At 33.4% G+C, this 23,965-nt stretch overlaps 4 protein-coding genes across 5 annotated transcripts; 2 read left to right on the forward strand and 2 right to left on the reverse strand.

Moving 5' to 3' along the window:
• The first annotated feature begins 29 nt into the window (after positions 1–29).
• Positions 30–753, forward strand: LOC121739267 (thioredoxin, mitochondrial-like). Its single transcript, XM_042131633.1, has 2 exons — positions 30–291; positions 407–753. The coding sequence occupies exons 1-2, from the start codon at positions 110–112 to the stop codon at positions 669–671; spliced, it is 447 nt and encodes a 148-aa protein (XP_041987567.1). The 5' UTR covers positions 30–109; the 3' UTR covers positions 672–753.
• LOC121739266 (uncharacterized protein C7orf50 homolog) lies at positions 742–1,480 on the reverse strand. Its single transcript, XM_042131632.1, has one exon. It carries the CDS (start codon positions 1,429–1,431, stop codon positions 760–762), a length of 672 nt encoding a protein of 223 aa, XP_041987566.1. The 5' UTR covers positions 1,432–1,480; the 3' UTR covers positions 742–759.
• A 3,823-nt stretch (positions 1,481–5,303) lies between these two features.
• Positions 5,304–8,822, reverse strand: LOC121739264. Its single transcript, XM_042131628.1, has 8 exons — positions 8,788–8,822; positions 8,371–8,734; positions 7,530–7,664; positions 6,583–6,663; positions 6,101–6,488; positions 5,969–6,023; positions 5,491–5,880; positions 5,304–5,389 (listed from the first exon to the last, which is right to left on the reverse strand). The coding sequence occupies exons 2-7, from the start codon at positions 8,660–8,662 to the stop codon at positions 5,728–5,730; spliced, it is 1,104 nt and encodes a 367-aa protein (XP_041987562.1). The 5' UTR covers positions 8,663–8,734; positions 8,788–8,822; the 3' UTR covers positions 5,304–5,389; positions 5,491–5,727.
• A 3,395-nt stretch (positions 8,823–12,217) lies between these two features.
• On the forward strand, positions 12,218–23,712 carry LOC121739265 (ABC transporter F family member 4-like). 2 transcript variants are annotated; one of them, XM_042131630.1, is made up of 5 exons: positions 12,218–12,577; positions 12,741–13,214; positions 13,545–13,682; positions 21,266–21,356; positions 21,596–23,712. In XM_042131630.1, the coding sequence occupies exons 1-5, from the start codon at positions 12,371–12,373 to the stop codon at positions 21,655–21,657; spliced, it is 972 nt and encodes a 323-aa protein (XP_041987564.1). In that variant the 5' UTR covers positions 12,218–12,370; the 3' UTR covers positions 21,658–23,712. The 2 variants fall into 2 exon arrangements, with proteins under 2 accessions (XP_041987564.1, XP_041987565.1); XM_042131631.1 differs by having other exon boundaries at positions 12,219–12,565.
• Positions 23,713–23,965: the final 253 nt, after the last annotated feature.

Below are 23,965 nucleotides of genomic sequence, written 5' to 3' on the forward strand. Positions count from 1 at the left end.
TTTATTGACATTTGACAATTTAGTCGATTTACGGGAAATTTTTGCATTCCCATTTCCCATTTTCTTAGTTGCGACTTACAAGAATTAACATTAAATTAATATCCAAGATATGAAAATGCTTCTTAAGAATTTATCCCCCCTGCTCCGTTACTCGCAAGGTCTGAAATTGACATCTAGAAACTTATCGGTATCGTGTGTGCGAAATGATATTGTTAAAATTCAAAGCACAGAAGATTTTAAAGATAAAGTTATCAATAGCAAAGTTCCAGTAGTTGTCGACTTTTTCGCAACGTAAGTATCCTATTACATATTATATTAAAATTAACTACTCTCATCAGAATCAGAATAGAAACAAATACACTAGGAATGTTATAATTATTTCAATGAAATTGCAATTTTTTTGCAGATGGTGCAATCCATGCAGATTGTTAACCCCCCGTCTTGAGGCTATAATTTCCGAAAATAAGGGCAAAGTTGTGTTAGCTAAAGTTGACATTGACGAGCAAACTGACTTGGCTTTGGATTACGAAGTCAATTCTGTGCCAGTTCTCGTAGCCATAAAAAATGGCAAAGTCCAACAGCGACTGGTGGGCCTCCAGGATGCTGACAAACTCAGGAAGTGGATTGACCAGTTTGCATCTGAAGAATCTGAAGTGAAAGTCAAAGCCTAAAGTGTCAAATATTACTATTGTTAAAAATGCACATTACCACTGCTATGAGGAGTAGTTAATAAAATAATAGTTTAAAATTAAATATGTTTTATTCTCCCAGACACTGTATAAGGCTCCTGGCTCTATTATAAACTGCATCATCGGGTTTTTTTAAGCTTGAATCTTCTTCGTTTTCTTCGCCCCCAGCTTTTTCTTGTGCTTCTGTCCATTCATCCATCTGTTTAATTATTTTATTTGCATCCTCTATCAGCATATTGCGTATATTGCCTTTAGCGGATTCAAAGTATTCTAAAAATGTTTGCCATGAGCTTTCCGGAACGAGATTAACTGAGAATTTGTTTTTGTACAGCCACACTTGCTTTGCTTTCATGAACTTCCAGTTTTGTCTATCGTGTTTCCACTGTGATAAATATGTAACACACTGTGCTTTTAGTTGGTCCTTAGCCGCTGCTTCTGCTTCAGCTTGTCTCTGAGCATGCTTCTCTTTTTTCATCTGTCTAATGGATTTTTTGCCTTTTTTCTCTGTAGAATCCACTGGCGTCTTCTTTTTCTTTTTCTTAATTTTCTTATGACTTGCGTCGTCTTCATCGTCACTATCAGATCCTTTTCTCTTTTGTGCACTTGTATTTTCGTACTGTACATCGTCATTTTCTTCTACGTACTCTTCTGCCTGCTCGTGTCCGATATCCGAGGTGTTATTTTCCGATGTACTTTCATCGGTCTGCCGCTTTTTATTCTTCTTTTTAGATTTTAATCCCATTTTAATTTTGTTTCACGTTGTTTACATAAAAATAACCTCAAAATTAAAAATAGGGAATGACATACGTAGTATCCCTAAGTAGTCTGTGGGAATGACGTTTTAGGCTTGTCGAATAAATATCGATATATCGATATTTATTCGACAAGCCTTTTATTTTTAATTTGATATATCGATATTTTTGGGCGATATATTTTGTATAAATTGTACCAAAAACGATATTTTCTGCTTTTTAACTTGGTAGTTAAGTTGGCAATTCTGTCTTAAGTCAATGACACTTGTGTCACATTACTCACATGTGTCATTGACTTTAATGTCAAATGTCACATGACATGTGTCAGTTCAGTAAAGTATATCCAAGAATCTTAAGTATATCAATCTTAAAAGGCCCATTCACGGCAGGACTGCACGGCAGTCCTGCAGGAATGGGCCTCACTGATTGGTTCACACTCAGTGTTTCCGGCCGGCAACACCGAGTGTGAACCAATCAGGCCTTTTTAGAGAAAAGGGATGACACTACGATCTTGCCACTTTTAAATTTCTTCACTTTTTTGACGGACAATAAATTAATTAAAAAAAACAAATTGGTCGAAAAATTTGACCAATATATCGATATTTTTTTCGTGATATATCGATTATCGAGACTGATATTGATATTTTTTCTGACTGATTGGTTCACACTCGGTGTTTCCGGCCGGCAACACTGAGTGTGAACCAACCAGTGAGGCCCATTCACTGCAGGACTGCCGTGCAGTCCTGCCGTGAATGGGCCTTTTTAGAGAAAAGGAATGACACTACGATCTTGCCACTTTTAAATTTCTTCACTTTTTTGACGGACAACAAATTAATTTAAAAAAAAACAAATTGGTCGAAAAATTGACCAATATATCGATATTTTTTTTGGCGATATATCGACTATCGAGACTGATATTGATATTTTTTCAAATATCGATATTTTCTTTCATTTTCGACATCCCTATGACGTTTCTCCTTTTTTATTGCAGTTATAATTAAAGGTTTCAAAAACTTACAGCCACAGATTTTATAGGGTACAGTTCTCAGACTAATAAGGGCAAATTAAGGGGATACTACGTATCAGACAGGAATCTTAGAATAGCCAATACAAGAACGGTATTTTACAATTTGACATTGTTTATTTTTTAATACTCCTTCTTCTTTTTTATATAAAGTCCTTCTCACAAGAGCGGGAAATTTAAATTTTAAGTCCTTTCAAAAAGAGCGGGAAATTTAAAAATGATTTTATGCCTGGAATCCGGATATAGTATTATTTTAGAATTTTTTGTGAAGAATTATGATTCAAAAAATTTTGTTATTCTTCAGCAAATAGATTAAGCAATAACATAATTTTTTGAAGAGATAAACCTGAAACAAAATATGAATATTACTAACGTAACTTGAGGGCTAGAAACTCGATATCACAAAAATATTATTATGCATAATCACTAAATAGTATAAAACAAAGTCGCTTTCTCTGTCCACCACTTAAACTTGCCTGTATTCACTGTTTAACTATAAGAAAAAGTGTGGTTTACCCTTATGCTACAGCTAATAATATCTACAGTTAATAATATAGTCGCTAGTAATATATATTATGTAATAAAGGAGAGAAATTAAACCAATAAACTCATTTGTTAATCTTTTTATTTCTTAATTTCTTTTTAAATTTTGACAGAGCTTTGCTTTGCATATTTGGCAGACCACCAATTCTCAATCGACTAACATCCGTGCCTTTTAAAATTTTATTTATTGTATTGCACCAATTACGGCCGTTCCCAATATTTGATCTATCTCTGGTTTTGCCCTACTAGAGATAGGAATAGCTCATAATTGACATAAAATATATGTCTCTAATGTCTAATGTGAGCTATTCCTATCTCTAGTAGGGCAAAACCAGAGATAGATCAAATATTGGGAACGGCCGTTAATCACACATAATGTCACTGTGATAATTACAAAATATTGTTGAAAAGCCTTTTTATGTCTTAGGCAATTGAAGAAATCAAATGAATATTTGGCCAAACCCTTTATTATTTCTTTAGAAATATTTTCTTTGCTTGGGTGTGATTCCAAATATTCATTTGGTTCCTTTACAATATTTGAAAAATACCTTAGTGCATTTTCTGTGGGATAGGTTAATTTACGTTTGTTCTTAAAATCTTTAAATTCTCTATGTGAAATCCATTGATGAATTGTAGACTCATTACTTTGAGTTAAAGATTTTTTACACTCAACACCAATGGTATTCTATGTTACTAAGTATTTTAGAAACTCATTGCTCAACACACTGAAATTTCTTTATGCATTTCCTTATAACCCATCCCACAGTGTATGCACGAGAGTGTACAGTGTACACTTATTCTTTCTTTCCTAGCCGCATATCAACAATATTTTCAATTCCTTCAGGAGACTTCTCTGTGATTGGTATTTCTGAAGACAAAGTTAATGTAGATTCATTAACTTTGTCTTCGGAATTATTACTGGTAAATAAATTTTTTAATTTTATTATTTGGTATCTTCACAGTTAAAACTTTGAGAATGGAAATTGATAAATCGTGTGATTAATAATGAACGGAATATGTTCTTAAACGATTGACAGTTGGGGTCATTATTTCTATACGAATATGCTCGAACTTGGCCAAAAAATTTTTCGATAGGGTCAGAATTAAAATATTTAGGACGCATTATTTTAAAACCTTTTTTTTCGAAAAATTGTGAAATACTCATTAAACTTTTTAGGGTTAATATAAAGTTTTTTTGAGAAGGCACCATTACTTCTCAGCTTTTATTATTTATAAATTTCATTTTCTCTAACTTTTCTATTGCCGACTTCCAGAAAGTCACATGTTCAGATTTTTTAGTAACTGCCTGCCGTAAAGGTTTGCTGTTGTTTTTGCTAGAAATATTTGCACCATTACACGAGTCGAAGAGGTCAAAGAATGATACTGTTTCGGATGTATGTTTCAATGTGTCACTTACTGGATTTCCATCAGCATAGTGAGCTGTGAAAAAAAAGAGATTATTTTAAAATATACATCTTTATAAAATAAAAACTATTTTATAAGCTATCAACTGATACTAATTTTTATTTATCAATGAGAATATTTATCCATAGCAAAGAATCTTTTTCAGCAATAATAAGTATTTTATATTATGTCATTCTATTCTACAGACTATTATATGTACCTTTATTATATGATTTTATAAAAAATATTAAGATTCAGTTAAACAATTTGATAAGTTTGATTTTCCAACAAATACTTACAAAAATTTGCTGTGTATGCCAAAGCACTTGCAACATTCTTGCTTAATACACGAGTACAATTCCATACCTAGAAAATATTATTTTGATTATTACACTAACAAAGTATACAGAATTGAAAGTAACACAGTTAACATAATAGGAATATTATAATAATAAAATAAAGTATTTTACTTATAATAATGTTGGTGTCATAATAGTTATATAAAATCATCTTATAGACTTAAATATATCATATACTTTATTATAACAATATAGAGATAGTGAGGTTAAAAGTATTGCAACCCCTCTCTTACTAAAATATATTATCTCATAATAATATACAATAATGTATGCTTTATTAATTATAGTATGATTGTTTTGAGACAAAAATAATGTGGTAAGTATAGATATTATAAGAGTAAAAAAAGTAGATTTTAAAATATGTATGTATGTCTATATTTTACTTACTTTCATTTTCTTTATTTTTTCAGGAATGACATGTTCATCATTCAATTTGTGAAGCATGCGCATGTTAGCATGCTTGCAGTCTGTATTATATACATCAATGATGTCACTCCACTTTGAAATGTTGCCCCCATATTTTATATTTTTCGTTAAAAAATTATTTCTAATTCCTTTAATAAGGTGTGGGGGATCATAGATTACAAACATATTTTGCTTGCCTATTTTTACTGTTATCTGAAAAAATATAAAAAATAACATTAAACATACATTAAGTTGTACAATAAAGTGTTTAGGTTATGTACTTTTAATAATATAATTTATGTTTTTTAACTTACCTATAGCCTCATTCAACAATATTTGACTTCTTCTGGTTTCTTCTTTTAATTTATTGATAGCAGATTGAAATGCTGTCCCCTGATCACATACTATTGCCACAGGAAGTAAACCAGTGTTTGTAACTGCATTAACTACCTCTTTTAATATATTTTTTAAATATTAGAGGAAGTAGCACCTTCACAAAAATAAAATCCTATAGGTTGCCACTTGTGTAAAGCACCTCGCACCATAAATGCTTAAGCATGGTCTGCATAATTGTTTGTTATGGTGTTCAATTCCACAAAGCCACTTATTTTATCCTTGTGTTTGTCATAAGAAAGACCAGGCTCTAAGGCCACTTCATCAAAAATTAAATTACAGTATTTTTTTGATGCTGGCCAGTTTTGCACCTAAAAATAACAAGGTTACATATGGTAATAATGATCACTCTGTTCCCTTTTTTTAACAAAACATCACAATATTAATATAAATACTTACTTCAGATTTTATAGCATCAAATATAGCAGTGTTGATGCCGGAGTCAACTTTTAATCTTTGTATTAACATTCTGAAAGTATTTTCTTAAAATCTACTCAGAAATAAAACATTTTTTATTTTATTTATTTTATTTTTTGTATCATTTTATTTATAGTCCTCACTGAAGGTAGAATAAAAATTCTTCTTAAAAATTTATATGTCTTGGGACCTTGCTTCATAATGGCTAGAGCTATTAATTTTTCGTCATCAGAAAATCTTCTTCCTTTTGTTTCCTTTGTAGCTTGGCTAATCTGCATCCAAATTATCTTTTTTGTTAACGGATGAACACCAGCTGTTAATTTTTCAAACAATCCCATTTTTGATACTTTCATAGCTTTTTTAGCATAGGTCAAAAAATTTAACTTCCTCTTGGCTTTTTTATATTCTGCTAGTAATTTTAAAGACACAGGATTTAATTTCTTTTTGTTTATGTAAGGTTTCCTGGAAACCTTTAAAGTTGTACTGTGTGGGACTGTTGTTTCTGAAAATAAATAAATAATTTATTCATACTCATGTTCAGTAAATAAATAAATATTTATTTATTGAATGTCAATATAATCATTGATATAATTTACCTGTCAACATATTATTGTGTTTGAACTCATCATCTGCACCTTCTGTGACTGGTTTTGAAGATGTAGATGGTTCATTGATGTCTGAAAATATATAAAGTACATACTTTAAAAGATACAAAATTGGTGACTTCAAGAAAAAAATGTATATCTACACTAATATTATAAACAGGTAAACTTTGTTTGTTTGTTTAGTTGTAATGAATAGGCTCAGAAACTACTGGACCAATTTAAAAAATTCTTTCACTTAATGTGGGGCCAATTTCATATTATTCAAACTTCTGAGCGTAAGTAATTTTCTACCATACAAAATTTTATGAAAACAGTGCAATAGCTTTTCAAAAAAGTGTAGAGTCTGTCAAGAAAGTGAAGAAATTAAAAAGTGGAAACATTGTAGTATCACCCCTATCAAATCAATCTAAGAAAAAAGGGATGACACTACGATGTTGCCACTTTTTAATTTTTTCACTTTCTTGACAGACTATAGCATCTATTACTTGAGGCCGGGTGCCATCGAAATTCTCATACATACGTAATACCAAAATAATTTTCTCATACAAAAATATTTAACATGTTTGAGTTATTTTTCAGCTTAAAATAGGAATTACCTAGGTTCCATTTTGAAAATTTTGATGGCACCCAACCTCTTAAGCCACCCTCACCAAATATTCACAAACTTTCAATAAATAATATTTATTTAATATCAATAATATAATCATTGATAATACTTTACCTGTCTATGTTTTTTACTAATTTAGTATTTAAAAACATGAGAGTGACTACAAGTAGTATGTAATTAAGAATTGAAATCTCTATCTCAATATCTACTAAACTGATTTTGATGAAACTTGCATTATTCCCTAAGTTAAACAAAACCAAGTAAAACAAAAAAGAATTACTTTTTTGAAGTAAATTTAAAAACAAATTGTTAATATGTACCAAGCACTTACATAAAACTGTATTTTCTTGTGCTAGAAGTTCTCTCAGTGGTGATCTTCTTTGTTTGCAATAGGCATGATCATTATGTTTTTGTCTCTCTACACTCTGTGTGTAATAATTATGATCCAGTAAATGGGTAACATTTTCTGAAACAGAAGATAATATCAATTATTATCTCTAGCTTTTATTATCTCATTTAACAAAATGTTTTTAAGGGTCTTTATAAAAATAAAATAGAAAATTGGCCTGTGCAAGTTAGACTCGGGCACTATGGGGTCAGAACTGTAAATAATTATAGAGCAACAATTAAAGGCCAAAAATTGTGTTTTTGATGGGAGCCCCTTAAATTTTTAACATTCGACTTTAATTTATTATTGATTTAATTCTTAAAGAACAAAATAAAGAGTGATTTTGTAAAAAAATCAGTGATAAGTTCAGTAGCCTGTTGCTATTACTGGTAATAAGCAAAAAAGCATGTTAATTGTATTAGTCTCCCTCCTGAATATTAATTTTATTTTGTTTTTAGTAAGTATTTGTTGTTATAGTGACAACAGAAATACACAATTTGTGAAAAATTCAGAAGTGTAGCTGTTTTTGAAATCTGTATATAGAGACAGATGGACAGACGCACAGACATTAAAATCTCAATAACCATTTTTTCCTTTCAGGTAAGGAACTCTAAAAAAAATATTTTATTTATAAGACAAATTCTATTTTTGCAGTACACAGTTCAGACTAAAATATATTACATAGGTATTATATACTAAATGTAATAGCCACAAGTTAATGTAGCTTCTATTCTGAATCATTCAATATTGATAAATATTGTAAAAATGTAAAATGCCTTCTTACCACTGTCAATTTCTTCAGCAAGAGGTATTCCCGTATTGATTTCTTCAAGAGAAAATAATGTAGGATACGCAGACTGGCGAAGGCGTAATTTAGCAGTCACAAATCTTTTTTCAAAATGTTTGTGACAAACAAACATTTTATTTAGCTCCTCGGAACTAAACTTCTTAAAATCACCACTTTTGGAACACTTTTGCAACCACTTATTGAGTCCTATCTCAGTCTTTGGAAAACGATGAAGAATAACAGTATTACGCTTGCTTTCGCAATGCGGAACACAGCACTTATTCTTCATATTGTTCAACACCCACGAATACCACACAAATATCACAACTTTGAAACAGGAGGTAAAGCACGGAGAATTAACCACAGATTACTAGTAGAACAATATATACTAGTAATCTGTGTAGTAGAATTAACTCGACGTCTTCACTCAACCGCTACAAAATTGCAATCAAAGAGAATGTCATATAGGTACTACGTAAGAAGAGGTCGGACTTAGAAGAAAAAAAAATAACATTTATTATTTTTTTAAATTGAAACTAAAGTTAAAATTTTTAAGTGCAAAACCTTCCACTCTAAACATACCAAAAGTTAAAAAAAAAAAAAAAAAAGAAATAAGCTCAAATAAATGTTTTATTTCAATAAAAATTATTGTACATAGCTAAATAAACACAAAACAATAAAACAGATTTTAATCCACAAGGTTTAGGCAACAAATCCGTCCGCTACTTATGCTCCGATTCCGATCCAGTGGATGCGCATCTTTATACATATTACATACACACTTAAGTATTATCACTTTGTTTTGTTACACCCTGTACATACGACAGCTGAAATCTATCGCGTAGGCTCAGGCCAGCTGTATACCACCTCACTTGATCAGAGGATTTTTCCTTAGTGGCCGCACCTCTCATAATCCCATATCTTCCTTCTCCTCCTCCTTAAAATATCTCCTTAACAACCATTTCCTGCAGACTAAAATGTTGCAAACTAGTACAGGGACCTAAAAATCTGAAATTAATGAAAAGTTTTTCATTTACTACATTTCCATACATAAATTATTATAGTTAATGACCCGTGCAATTAATTACTACAATAAATCAATAGACACATTTCAACATTTTCGAAATTAACTGCATACATATTGATAAATTCTAATATTTTCCATGAAATAATAATCTATCTTTTTCATATTATTATAGTTTATGTTGTAAATTATTATACAAATATGCAAATAATCACTATGACATACTTTGTATTAGAACACGGTATGACATAGTTATGTTTTGCTTCAATTTATCAATTTACGGTTATATTTACATTTTACAATGGCTTACCTTTTGTTTTTCAATAATTAATCCACTAATTTACAATTTTTGAAAGAGTTGCTACAAAATAATTTTCACTAACTGAAAATCATTATATAATAAGTCTATGCTGAAAATCGAACTTTGAGTTTTAAACTTCTTCTTCGTCTTTTTTATCAACCAATCACAGTCGATCTTGCTTAAAAATTGCACAGATTATCCAACTTAATTTAGTTGCTACGTTTAAATTTGGAACCCAACTTTTTTTTTGTTCGAAAGTTTCACCCACTGATTCATGATCACAGATTACTAGTATTATTTGTTCATGATTTGGACATTTTGACATGCTTTGTTTTGTTTCCGATATCTGTGGTATACTTTAGGTATAGACGTCACGTTCACGTCCAGAAAAAAATAATTTCTATGGTTAAAAATTGGGTTTAATTTTTTTCTTCGAAGATTCACCCCCGTGGGCCGTGGTACAGTTTATTCATAAGAAAAAAATATATTATAATGACCTAAAAAAATATATTATAATTATTTTGTCGACTAAATTTAGTGAAAGTAGACCGGTACGTTAGTTATATCTAATAAAATAAAAATAAAAATAAAAAATAAAAAAGCCTTTTATTTCACGTTTGTCTACAGTTTACATGATTTAGAGTTCCAGAATAGATAATATTGAAATTGTTATACATTGATTAATAATATATTTATCAGAATAATTACAATTGACATTCATGCAAAATTGATTGGTAAGTATAAACATTAATTAAATTAAAATATATTAACATAAGGATTTTGCTACAAGTACAATATTTTTTATTATATTGATTGTCAATTATTTTACAAGTTTTTCTACGTGAACCCCTCTTATTTGAGGGTGAAGGCCTCCTCGAGAGATGTCCAATAATCTCTATCTGTAGCTTTTGTCATCCATGAACTACCAGCGGTTTCTATGATCTCATCTGCCCACCTTGCTCTAGGTCTACCTCTTTTTCTGATGCCTTTGGGTCCTGTCCATGAAGTTAGTCGAATTGTCCATCTGTCGTCGCTCATTCTCGCCACGTGGCCTGCCCAGCGCCACTTCAATTTCTTTGCATAAGATAGTGCATCTGTTACCCGTGATATCTCTCGTATTTTGGAGTGACGTATTCTTTGTACTCTTCTTATGTTCAGCATGCTGCGCTCCATGCTCCTCTGGCAAGTCGATTTGTAAATTTCCATGTTTGACAGGCGTAAGTGAGCGATGGTAAGATACAGCTATCCATGACATTTTTATTTACTTTCACTGGCATACTGCTTTTAAAAATTTCCTTGAGTCCCCAATACTTCTTCCAAGTGCCTTTTACTCGTCTATCTATTTCTAATTCATTGTGGTTTTGTGTCAAGGAAATTTGCTTCCCGAGATATATATATGAGTCGACATACTCTACAATTTTATTATCGATCTTAATTTCATTTTTGGCTGCATTAGTCATCACTTTGGTTTTATTAAAGTTGATATCTAGTCCTGACTGTCTACTTAGTGTCAGTAGTTCAGTTATCATATGTTCCAGCTCTTTGCTGTCTTCAGACAGTAGGACTAGATCGTCTGCAAATCTTAGGTGGCTGATATATTTTCCGTTGATATTCAGTCCGGTTTTGCTCCAATTAGCTTTTCTTATTATGCATTCTAGTACAGCTATAAATATTCTCGGGGAGAGCGGGTCCCCCTGTCTCACACCTCTTTTGATAGGAAATGGAGGTCCTGTAGTTTCCAGTCTGACTCTACTAATATTGTTTTGATACAAGTATTTTAGTACCCTAATGTATTTAGTCTCTACATTTTGTGTTTCTAGGGCTTCCCATATTGATTGGTGCAGTACAGTATCGAACGCTTTTTGGTAGTCTATGAAGGCGGCATAGAGTGGTCTTTGAAATTTTTGGTACTTCTCGAAGATGATTTCTAATGAATAAATATGGTCCACTGTAGAGTAGCCTCGTCGAAATCCCGCTTGTTCAATAGGCTGGTGAGGGTCAAGAGATGTAGTTATCCTTTTTTCTATGATCGACGAGAACAGTTTGTATAGTGTTGGCAAAAGGCTAATGGGTCGATAGTTACTTATATCGCTGGGATCGCCTTTTTTGTAGAGCAATATTATGTGCGATTCTGACCATTGCTCAGGTGTTTTTTCGGTCTCTAGTATCTTATTGAAGAGGATCGTTAGGGGAGCGGCCAGCAAAGTACTAGCAGATTTTATAGCTGCATTTGAAATTTTGTCGGGCCCTGGACTTTTATAGTTATATCTACATAAAATGAATTTATTTAGGTACCTAACTAAGTCCTAATCAACCTTTCTAACCAAAAGTAATAATTTTAGAATTTTAATCTTAGACGTTAACATTTTTTAATAAGTATTTTAGTTTTAAATGTATAATTTTTCAACTTATATTTTATGTTATTTTATGGGTTTTAAACGATTATCTATTTTATTTATTTATTTATTTTTTACTTTGAGGTAAAATGCTTGTATCCATAGCCGACAATAAAGAAGTAAAAACATCGCAATTTTTGGCACGTCACAGCCGCGTCATCATGTCTCCGTGTCTGCTTTTATCGCTAGAGAATTAATTATTCGGCTTTATCGCGTCTTATCGATACATTTTTATGTCGGCTGTAAAGTTAATACTGAGAAAAAGTTTTTTCTAAAATGGAGCTGCTAAGTCAAGTGTCCCAGACACAAATTTTATTTCCCGCTGCTGCCGTAGCCGTTGTTTTAGTATGTGCAGCTCTCGTATTTATGTTCGGATTCCACACGGCGGAGCAACCACAGTTCGACAAACTCTCGCTGGTCCTAGACGATAGAAAATCTTCAAATAAGAAGAGGAAAGGAATCAAGGAAAAAGTTGGTACCGAAGTAAAGGTTTCCATTGAGCGCTCATTTTATTTTTAACCTGAAACATATGCTTAATTTTTTAATTGTATTATTGTGATTACTATCGAGTAATACTAGCGATAAAGTAAAGTTTAAGTGACATTGTTTATGTTATGTAAGTAATCCTAGCATTAATTTCTTTCAGAAATCCTCGCCGAACCGGGTAACGAGCGACGACAGTAAGTCAAAAAATGAAGCAAAAAAATCCCCAGCCAAGGAGAAGAAAGAGGAAAAGGTGAAGGAAGCGGAGAAGCCGAAACCTAAAGAGAAGGTGGAACCCAAGGCGGCCAAGAAGCCCGAAGTGCAGGCCGAGAAGAAAGGAAAGAAGAAGGCTGGTACTGAACTCGACAAACCTGCGGACTTCGATGACGGTGTTTGGGAGGAGGTTCCCAAGAAGAGTGATAAGAAGAAGGTGAAGGGCCCCGAGGAAAAGAAGGACAGCCCCACCAAGACTAACAAGAAGAAGAACAAGAACGTGGAAGCCGAAGTCAAACCTGCTCCTCAGGAAGCCGAGGTGGAGACCATCAAGGTTGTGAGTGCAGTAGGACCTGACGTTGATGAAGATGCAACTCGTGCTCTTCAAGCCCAAGTTGAGGAGCTACAGAGAGTTCTCAAGGAGGTAAATACTTGAAATATTAAAAACATTTAAGCCTTGTGTTAAAATTAGGATGCATTAGCTTCATTTTTAGTAATGCTTAGTAGTTACTGAGCATTACTAAAAATGAAGTTAAAATCTGGTTCCAGAAGAATAGAAAATACTTTATATGCAGCACACTAAATATACTTGAAGGAGCTGTAAAAATCTCTGGTTTTACTGCTTACAGCTTCTTCCAGGAAACCTAAATACTTAAAAAAAAATAGCTTAGCAATGATTATAGTTATTCTTGACCTTACAAAAATGTATATGAACTTATTTATCTTCTACATCTTCTATACTTGTTTTTGTCAGGCGGAGCGCCGCGACAAGGTGCTGGCTGGTCTAGTTGATGAGGAGGAAGAAGAGGCAGCTGCCGCTGAACTGACTGATGTGAAAGATCTCAGGAGCAACAAGAAGAAGGAAAATAAGGAAAAGCAGAAGAAGAAAGAGGTATTACTCTTTTAGGCATTTTTTTCTTCCTAGCTTATTGTAACTTAATGTTGAACCAGCCTTATAAAAATAGTTTACTATTATATTTAGGTCCTTACATAATAAATTGGAGTTTTGTTGTACAGGCCACTTTGATCTCAAATATCTCCTCTTTGGTTAATAATTCCAAATTCAAATTTATATATTCATTTATTTGGTACATTTCAGTTTCCAAAACAGTCATTCATTTGTTTTTTTCTTGATTATTTTTTCTTTGGAGTTGTTCATGTCGCACAATGGAAAAATTTTAACATCGCTTTATTTACGAATATGAGTTCTACCGTGGCACGAGTGCTGCGGAAAATTAAGGTGCCAGTTGGCAGCGGACGTCACGAAGCAACCGCTGACGATGTGTCGTCGCGACACGTCATTTCTATTTATTTCCAGAGTAGACAGAATTATAGAGTATACCGACTTAGAACTGATGTTGAAATTTTTAAATTTGACGTATTATGACGAAAATCGTCGCTAGGTTTGTTAAATTGTTACCTACCTACGAATTTAAAACTATGACATATTCGGTGGACGTGTTCCTCTTTGGTCGTATTGTTGTTTGTGTTTTGGCACATGCGATTAAAATTGTCAGAATCCAATTTTGAAATCATTATTTTAAATATTTAAAAATAAATTATATCAGCCAGCGCGAGGCACATTCCGTTCATAATCCTAGTGAAACCTGACGAATTTGACAGATATTGAAACCTGTCCGTTTCATTGTAGTCGAACTACTGGTAGTTACGTCTATTGTGTTATTTCTATGAATGTGTCGTTAGCTTTGTGTTGCTAGCTGTGCAGGGTATTTCATAGAAATATGTACAAACCAGTAGTGTCTCTGCGACACGTCGTCTGCAGTTGCGATGTGTCACTCGGTTCCAACTTGTACCTTAAGGCTGGAACAACATTAAGTTTTACGACATTGACTTTATTTTATTAATTTTAATATCAACATTATAGTCTAAGAAAATTTGTTTCAAAATTATTGATCAGACCAAGTAATTCATGTAGTTTTCTAAGTTGGTACAGTTCCTAAAGGTGTGAGTGTGTTTGTGGTGTGATCAGTAATTCTTAACCTTTTAGTCATGACTCATGAGGGACCATTTTACCAAATGTTTGTGTTTCCGGGGACGACCAAGTTGGTTTACCTGTATAGTATGGGTTGTTTGATAAAGAAAACAAGCACAACTTTGGCAAAAATCTAAAAGTTACAGATTTAATGTGATTTTTGTGACTGCATACTCTTTACTAACTTCTGAATTCTCACATAATTGTGTATTTTAGGAAGGCTTTGCCAGTGGTCCGCGGTCCACCGGTTAAGAACCACTGATTTAGATGAATTGCATTTCCTTTATCTAGAAATTGACACGATCAAGCAGTTTTAGAAATTAATGTACCTACACTATCTATATCATTAAAGTTAATATATCTTCCTAGCGGAATAGAGAAACAATCTCGAGCTGTGAAATGTAACCAAAATTGGTTTCATCTGTGTGTAAAAATTTGTGTACGTATACACTTACACAAGCATGATTGAACATGATTTCTATGAGATTAAATTGTCACCGTGCGGCACGTGCCGACTGGACGTCAAAAAAAGAGAGCTACTGTCATGTATCACACATCTCTTTTTACCACGCAGTGTTACTGATAGTGACATCTCTCTTGCTCAGGCCTTTGTTTCTCTATTCCGCTAGGTATATTAACTTTATAGGTCTAAACTCATTAGGCTGAATTACGCCGGCGTAAATTCCGCCGCGTTTACGCCGCGTTTAAATTGCATACAAAATACGGGCCGAATACGAGGGGTGACACACTATTACGTCGCGTTTTGTATGCGTATTTTACACAGTTATAGTTTACTTATATTATGCTGAAGGAGTGCATCAAGCTATTGTTTTGAAATTATGCTTTTATAATACATTTTTTTAACATATAAAACATTATTGCGGCTCTACACGATGGGCCAGCGTAGTGGGCCAGCGTGGGGAGGACGTAGTGGCGTAGGATGGCCGATGGCGCCAGCGCTGGCCGTGGAATGGCGGCGGTGTCGGTTTTTCGGCCGCACATCAAAGGATGATGGCCCAGTTATGGCGGTACGCCTCTAAACGTGGTCGATACGACAGTCGGTGCCTTACCGCGGTCGAGCGAGGACGTCGTAATTCGTATTACAATTTACGAATTTCATTCAAAATGACGAGTACGTGGTCTCATAATGAATGAAGCTATATTAATATGATAAAGGCGAAAGTTTGTATGGATGTTTGTTACTCTTTAACTCAAAAACTACTGAAAGGATTTTAATGAAACTTTACGATAATAATAGCTTATACAATACATAACTCCTGACTGAAAGATACAAGTTAGGGAGTTTCTGCGTTGTTTTAAGAAGGGAATGCATATTATGCTATTATTACATTCATCATTATCATCATCATCACTACCATAAACCATTATTTTAATTTTAGGCTCGAAATAATTATTCACAGAATTCAAGAACCGTTCATATTAGGAGGGAGGTCATACGAAGTTCACCGGGTCATCTGGTGAAGTCATAAATTATTAAAAATGTACGTTTTGCATTGCCGCAATGGCTAAAGCGCTTATTCCACTTGTCCTATTTAGAAGTCCTAGCTAGGATCCTACATAGCAGACTAATTAATTCGCTTCTTATTCCACTTGTCCTAATTTAGTGACTAAATCAGTTGTCATTTTGGTCAGACGTCTTCTTAATTTAAATTTAAAAAAAAAATTAGCTGTTGGCTCAATGAAAATAAAAATAAATAAAAGGCGAAAAAGATGATTGAAATAATTTTTGTTCCACGTAAAATTATGAATTATGAACTTTCTGAACTACTTGGAACCAGCAGACTTAAGAAATTACCTACGAATGGATTCCAGATTTTATAACATTAATATAAATTGACTTTAATACAGATTTAGCAGTTCCCACTACAGATAAAAGGTTGAAACCATCTGGCAACACTGATTTAGTCATTCAGGAGCCACATTTTTTTCCGATTTAGGATCCTAGCTAGGACTTCCTAAATAGGACAAGTGGAATAAGCGCTTAATGCTTACTCGTCCATCTTGTACGACGTTTAGATCACAACTGAACACGGCCATCATGTAGAGGCGTTGCGACCATTGCATAGCCATCGCATGCGCCATTCGATCGGCCAGCGCTGGCCACTCATGTAGAGGGGCAATTACACACACTACAACACACACTAGGAGATTTTGATTGACAAGCCTATACACACGAATTGTACTCTTTTATTTATGGTTGAAGTCTGTAATTGTCAAATGAGGCATTTTCTTATTTTTTAATTTGATTGTCAACAGTTTTCATTTTAGCAACTTGATGGCGTATGGGTAAGCAACTATCGGTAATACCATCATTAATTGCTACAAAACTGGGCAAAATGTAAAACTTGATGCATTTCAATTTGAAAAAGACGCAATAATATTCCAATGAATATAATAATAAGGTTATTATAACGATGTTTTATGCCGGCTCTTGATATAGGCGAACGCGTTGGCCAACGCGTCTGCAGACGCGTTGGCCCAATGTGTAGAACGGGCGTTCGCGCGTTGGCCGTAGGTATTTAGACGTTGGCCGACGCATCTGCGAGCTTGCCGCGCGGGTCGGAAATGTCGGCAAAAGATCAAAGGACATTTGTCGCAAGCTTCGCGCTCCATCCACACATAGGCCGCGCGATCAGTTTGCCCGGAGTTATAATTATGATAATTATTATAATATGTAATAATTTTTGTATGTAATAATTTAATAAATAATAAGTAGGTAATAAAATAATTACTTATATTATTTTAATATTATAAAATATTATGTAAAAGTGAGTTTATTTCTTTGTTTGTTACGTTTTCTCGCCTTTTATTTATTTATTTCCAGAATACTCTTTAAAAACTTTTTCTTGTCCACATTTACAAAGTAATTATAAGCTGTGAATAAATAAACAGCTGCAGCTGTTAGCGACTAAACATCCATTTTGAATCCGTCCGCACATTGGCGCGATCCAAAGCATACTGAACGACCTTCCTATGTGTGGATTACTCACAAACGCCGTTGCAAGCGCACTGCCAACGCGTCTGCAGACGCGTTGGCCAACGCGTTCGCCTATATCAAGAGCCGGCATTAGTTAAAACTCACGTAAGAAATAGCCCTATTTACCGTTATTCACACCAAATGTCACAGGAATCATAAATTTTGGTTTTGACAACGTCTTACCTGCACTTGTACACGATAGCGAATATCAACGGCCGTTCCCAATATTCAATCTAGGTATCTCTGGTTTGACATACAACCGATCGTAGCTAACATTGAATTGACATAAAATATATGTCTCTTATGTCTAATGTGAGCTAGTCCTATCTCTAGTAGTGCAAAACTAGAGATAGATCAAATATTGGGAATGGCTGTTAATGGCTAATATTTTACCAATAATGAACATCAAAACCCCAAATAACACAATTTGGAAAAAAATAATAAAAACCACACCAACATTAAAAAGTAGAAGAAGTGTCAAAGCATGGAGGTATTATACCCTCCTGATACCCGAGCTATAACTGAAATCACTTGCCAATATGGCCGAATGTCCTTTATAAAGCATTAAACTGTTTATAGCGCAAAGGCCGAGACTTTGCAAGTTAAATAAAACATAAACCAGGGGTTTTCGGAGATTTCACTAAAACAAATGTTTTTTGGTATTATTTGATCAAAACATCAAGCATATTGAAGTTTAGGTATTTTTTGTCCTTTGAAAAGGACTTTAGGTCATTATGGCATAAGTAGGTTAGGTGTTTAAGTAATACAAATATTTTTATTTTTTAATATAATCTTATGTAATGTCACAAATTAGGTACCAAACATACACATATTTATTTATTTCTATCGAGATATTAATAAATAGTCATAAGACTACCACAAAGGAGCGTCTTGTGGCCGAGCCGGCCCTCGACTGCGAGTGCCACCACGTGTACGAACCCGACACCCAGCTGCTGCTGAAGATAGGAATTCGTTTATGAAGCGTGTCTCTCAATTAAATCTTCATCCTCACTGAAGTCTTCAAACTCGAGTTATTTAATAATTCCGTTATATTGCGGTCTTGTAACGCTGAAAATAATAATTATATATAAATAGAATTAGAGACTATTGTCTCCTTAACGGGGGGGAGACAACCTTCCTCGTAAACCATATTTAAAAATTGCTAATTTCATATTTTTTCATTTAAATCTTGACATGTCCAAATTTTGTAATGTGCAAAAAATGGAATAATTACTTTTTGAATATTGATACTAAACAAAATATTTTTTAGGTTAAAGAAAAGCTCCTAGAGAAGAGGTCAATGAAGACAATTGAGAACCTATATGGAAGTTAATATTATATTTACTTCATAAGCTACGACTAAGAACATAATATTCAATAAAACCTTATGTTTTAATATTTTTCATTTTCATTTAATTTCTAATTTTTAATATGTGTGTACTGTGTAATATTATACAATGTGTCCTAACACCGGTGCCCGATCCTTACATGCTTGTTATGAATTATGATGTATGGCATATTTTATTGACTGAAGGATCGGACACTGTTGTTGGGACTATAGATGCTGGCGGGAAAGATTCCGAATTATTCCCGTCGAATACTTCGGAAGTATTCCGAAATATTCCGAAACTTTGGGAATATTTTAACTGTCAAAAATAACGAGGAAAATTGCGCTTAGAAGTTGTAAACTATTTATCTTTAGTTGTGTATCTAAGAATATGTGATGCCGGTTACTAACATTATTAGCCAAGCGGCGAGAAACGGCTTTTTTGGTTTATTATCATTACTAGCGATAAATAGCGGCTGGTAACGGCTTGTTACTTTTCTTTGATAATACCTAATCATATAAGTTCGTTTATTTTTTATGGTTTTTATTCTGATTTACTTACAATAGGATATATTAGTATGGATAGTATGGATATAAGTAAGTAATAAGTAGGTAAGTATAGATTAATCAATCCCATTGGCCATTACTAATTTATGATAAAACTAGATGACGACCGCAACTCCGTTGCGCCAAAATTCGTTCATCGCGCCGGAACCGTAAATTTTTCCGAGATAAAAACTATCCTATGTCCTTTCTCGGAACTCAAAGTATTTCCATGTCAATTTTCAGCCAAATCGGTTCAGCGGTTCGAGCGTGAAGAGGTAACAGACAGACAGGCAAAAAGACGTACTTTCGCATTTATAATATTAAACCTAGAAGTAGGTATAGATAAACAATTTATATTTTACTTAAGTACGTAATGTGCCACTGAACAAATAATTCACTCAACCACCACAAACCACAAACAAACACGTATATGTCCATTGAATTATTCCGGCGAAATATTCGACGGAAACATTCGAATGCGGGGTACGAATCTTTCCGCGGGGTGAGGGAAAACTTCTCCGGGGAGCATCTCCCTTCCGCGCCGCCGTCGCCCGCTCGCACGACTCGCTCGCCCGTACGAGCGGGCGACGGCGGTGCGGAAGGGAGATGCTCCCCGGAGAAGTTTTCCCTCACCCCGCGGAAAGATTCGTACCCCGCAATCGAATGTTTCCGTCGAATATTTCGCCGTGGCAGTCGGCGCGTGCGAAGCGGTGATAGCGGCCGGCGGGCGACGCTCTATGCGCGGCGGCGATCGATGATTGATGCAAAATACGATTTTTCAGCATAAATAAAAATTTATATTTTTTTTTTTATTAAATTCATTTTGAATAATTCAAATTTAAAGAAACTTTCCCAGAAGTATTCCGGAATTATTCGGAATTTTTCAGAAGTTTTGCAACTATATTTGGGACAGTGGACACATTATATTATTATGTGTCCCGTGACCCGTCACCAGTATCCAATGCTTTAACGTCTTTATTTCTTCGATAATACATAATAATTGTTATTTTACAAAATTGTTGTTTAATAGTAATTAAGTATAATAAAGTATTTTGGTTCTTGTGTTATAAAAACTGTTGATTTTATTGATTACACTCCGGACAAGCCTTCGTGGCTTATAGAGTATGCATAATTATTATGTATACTCTATAAGCCACGTACATACATATTAACTATTTGTGTAATTATATACTTAAATATTTTATTTATAGCCGAATTGATAACCTCATTTTTTTGATGTTGTAAAAATCTATATTAACGTGATAAAAATCTATAACATAAAATTATGGTCGACTATTGGTCAATAGCTGTAGTCTAATTTTATATTTTTATCGATATACGACCATCCCTACACGCACACTACGGCAATTGCACACAAGCATAAAATGGCCACGCGCTGGCGAGCTAAGAAGCCTTAATATCTACCTTAGATATCCTTAATCTATGTGTCAAAGTGTCATGCCCGCCAAAACTCTTTCAGTTGTCTGTATTTAGTTTGACAAGTATTATAAAATGTCAGCGTCTTCCTAAACTGTTACCAGTATACTGGCCTTACCAATGATCGCTTAGGCTCTTCTAGGCAAAACTTATTTTATTTTTAATTATTTACAGGTGCCCGCTCCAGCTAAACAAGAGGATAAAGAAGCTAATGCCTCAACTGAAGCCCAAGAGCAGGCTGGGCCAGTTTTTGATGAGCTCGGAGGTAAGCTCTTTTGTTTTTTTATTATTTGATAGTGTGTGTTGATGCATGGCTTAATTTAATTTGTAAATGTTATGTAAATAAAACCTTTACTTTTCATATTATGTCTATTACATTAAAAAAATTAAAAAGTGTATATTTTATTATAATAGATGAGGGTTCAGGGTGTAATAATTATTAAATTATTATGTAACTGCTGTTAGTCATTTCATGTTATCTAATATATTCATATCACATTACAGATACATGGGCGGATGCCAAAGTATCTAAAAAGAGCAAGAAGAAAGCTCGTAAAGATCAGTGAGGATTTGAGGACAGGGTCCAGCCGAGCACTCGCCTGGCTGCTAGCTCAATGTACTCGCACCATGCAACTGTACCGAAACTATCATCTTGTAGCGTTTGACACACTTTTTGCTCATTTAAGTAATGAACAAATAATCTATTGTGGTGTAGATTTTATAAGGCCCTGCTTAGTGAAAGCGACAGTGACTATGTGCCAATTTAAATTATGTATCAAAGTTGCTTTAGGAATTTCTCAAAGGTATTTTGTCAGCAAAGTTTTTGTAGGTCTTTTATGGATGTGTTTACTGTTGTTTATTATGTGAATAAAATATACACTGTCTCTTTTGTTAACACGGCCCAGGTACAGTTTAATATGGTGTGATATTGTTTATATTAAGTTTTTAATATTATAACTATTCTTACACATTCACTTACTTACGTCCAAGTTTTCATTGCATATTTTACGTTATGACATTGTTTTTTTCGTTTTAATTTAATTGTTTTCATTGAAGCATAATATTATTTGTTTTATGTGTTGAAAGAGTCATTATATTTTTATATTTCGGAATCTGCAATATTATTGCCGGTATTGTCGATTCTCAAGTTTCATATTTGAATACTCAATTTGTTTATTTAATTGTAGTTCTCTTATTTATTTATACCGTTAAGTTAAAATCCTCTGGTGCTTGTAGTTTTAAGAGTACCACTGTCCTTTAAAATATATTGAACAATACAACAGAAATTAATGAACTGGAATGAAAATAAGTTACATAATTTTCCGTCCGTACAATTTGCAAGCTTCTGTAACATAGCTGTATTCTAACCTAAAAGTTACAATAATGTGACTACATCTATTGCAAAACTCCAACATTTTATTGCAGATTCCTCGCTAGATTTAAGACATATTATGTAAAAAATAGTATCATCGAAATATATTTTTACAAAATTGATATAGATTCAGACATTTTTCATCTGGTAGCTCATTTGGTAATCGACAAGTAGATTAAGTTTTTGGGTTTTCAATATATGGGATTGTTTAAAATATCCAGTAGTAACTTTAGATCAAAACTATGTTTTTGGAAAAGAGTTGCCAATATTTATAGACCTGCCTCAGATATAAATAAAAATCAATTCGACAAAAGTACTTACTACAAACTCTACAAAGTTGGCAATTTTATTTCAAAGCCTGATCAAATCTTTTCCTTGGAGTGAGTTCCTTACATCTTGAAATTGATATTCCGGTGCGTATGACGTGTAATATAATGTTGTTCTTGTTATTAGCTTACCGTAAGGACCCATAGGCTGATTTATCCAATATTTCCATAAGATAGTTGTATGTGATACATTTGTGTGGGTCGATGCAACGACTCCCCCGGGTATGTTAGTAGTAAGTTGGTCAGACTTGTACACATTGAGGTATTATGTGTATAGAGCAGATAATGGAGTACCAACCCCGTATAAGGGGCCTTAATCACAGATATGTGCTTGGTTAAGGTTTGATTTTCGACCGTTTCAGTATCAAAATCTAGCTCTCTCATATGGAATGAAAGAAGGGGGAATAGTAACTACTGCTCTATACAAATACGTTAATGGTGGTTTTATACAGGTTAGTGTTTCTTGCATAGATAAACATTCGGTTATTTTATCTCGGAGTTTCTATATTAAAGGATCACACATGTGATCTTTTAATGTGGTTGTCATAAAGTTTCTGTTACAGGTAAAATAACTTTGAATGAACAGCCCTACAATGATCGTTGGCGTGTGGTCAATACCGAAACTAATTCCGCCTTCTTGGAAATTGTCACTCTACAGAGTATAGACAGTTGTTACGTCATCCAGGATCGTTGTAGTTCTGTAGTAGGATGGAAATAATTTTAAAGTTTGTTTTTATGAAAGTAGGTTACCTACGTTATTCAGTTTTAAGAATCTACGATTAGGGCCTAATGGTATGGATGTTTCTGGACTGAATAATTCAAATACAGATTATAAATTTTACTAGAGATATTTTTGCCTATAGAGCAGTTCTATTTTCAAACTAATATTCAGTGGCGTTCAGAGATAATATCAGGAAAATATTAAAATTAGATTGTAAAATATTTATAGGCTCTAAACCATAATGAATATGTAATAAAATATTTTTTTAAATCAATAAAGAGTGATATTGTAAATTGTTTTCTTTTTTATCATTCTGCTACCAAAGTTACAATAATGAATAGTTAGTAGGTATTCATAAAAATAAATTAATTAGGTAGGACTTAGTATTTATTGTTGCAATTATAAAAACGTACAAAATGAGATTCATAGTGTATTAGTATTGTGGCTACAATTAA

This window comes from Aricia agestis, chromosome Z (genome assembly GCF_905147365.1).
Source record: "Aricia agestis chromosome Z, ilAriAges1.1, whole genome shotgun sequence".
Classification (NCBI taxonomy): Eukaryota; Metazoa; Arthropoda; class Insecta; order Lepidoptera; family Lycaenidae; genus Aricia; species Aricia agestis.

Excerpts from the sequence above, each read along its gene's own strand:
- LOC121739267 (XM_042131633.1), top strand. The coding sequence starts at position 110 with ATGAAAATGCTTCTTAAGAATTTATCCCCCCTGCTCCGTTACTCGCAA. Across the intron at positions 292-406 it reads GTTGTCGACTTTTTCGCAAC|ATGGTGCAATCCATGCAGAT; the intron begins GTAAGTATCCTA and ends ATTTTTTTGCAG.
- LOC121739266 (XM_042131632.1), bottom strand. The coding sequence starts at position 1,431 with ATGGGATTAAAATCTAAAAAGAAGAATAAAAAGCGGCAGACCGATGAA.
- LOC121739264 (XM_042131628.1), bottom strand. The coding sequence starts at position 8,662 with ATGAAGAATAAGTGCTGTGTTCCGCATTGCGAAAGCAAGCGTAATACT. Across the intron at positions 7,665-8,370 it reads TGCTGAAGAAATTGACAGTG|AAAATGTTACCCATTTACTG; the intron begins GTAAGAAGGCAT and ends CTTCTGTTTCAG. Across the intron at positions 6,489-6,582 it reads ACACAATAATATGTTGACAG|AAACAACAGTCCCACACAGT; the intron begins GTAAATTATATC and ends ATTTATTTTCAG.
- LOC121739265 (XM_042131630.1), top strand. The coding sequence starts at position 12,371 with ATGGAGCTGCTAAGTCAAGTGTCCCAGACACAAATTTTATTTCCCGCT. Across the intron at positions 13,215-13,544 it reads TACAGAGAGTTCTCAAGGAG|GCGGAGCGCCGCGACAAGGT; the intron begins GTAAATACTTGA and ends TGTTTTTGTCAG. Across the intron at positions 21,357-21,595 it reads AGTTTTTGATGAGCTCGGAG|ATACATGGGCGGATGCCAAA; the intron begins GTAAGCTCTTTT and ends ATCACATTACAG.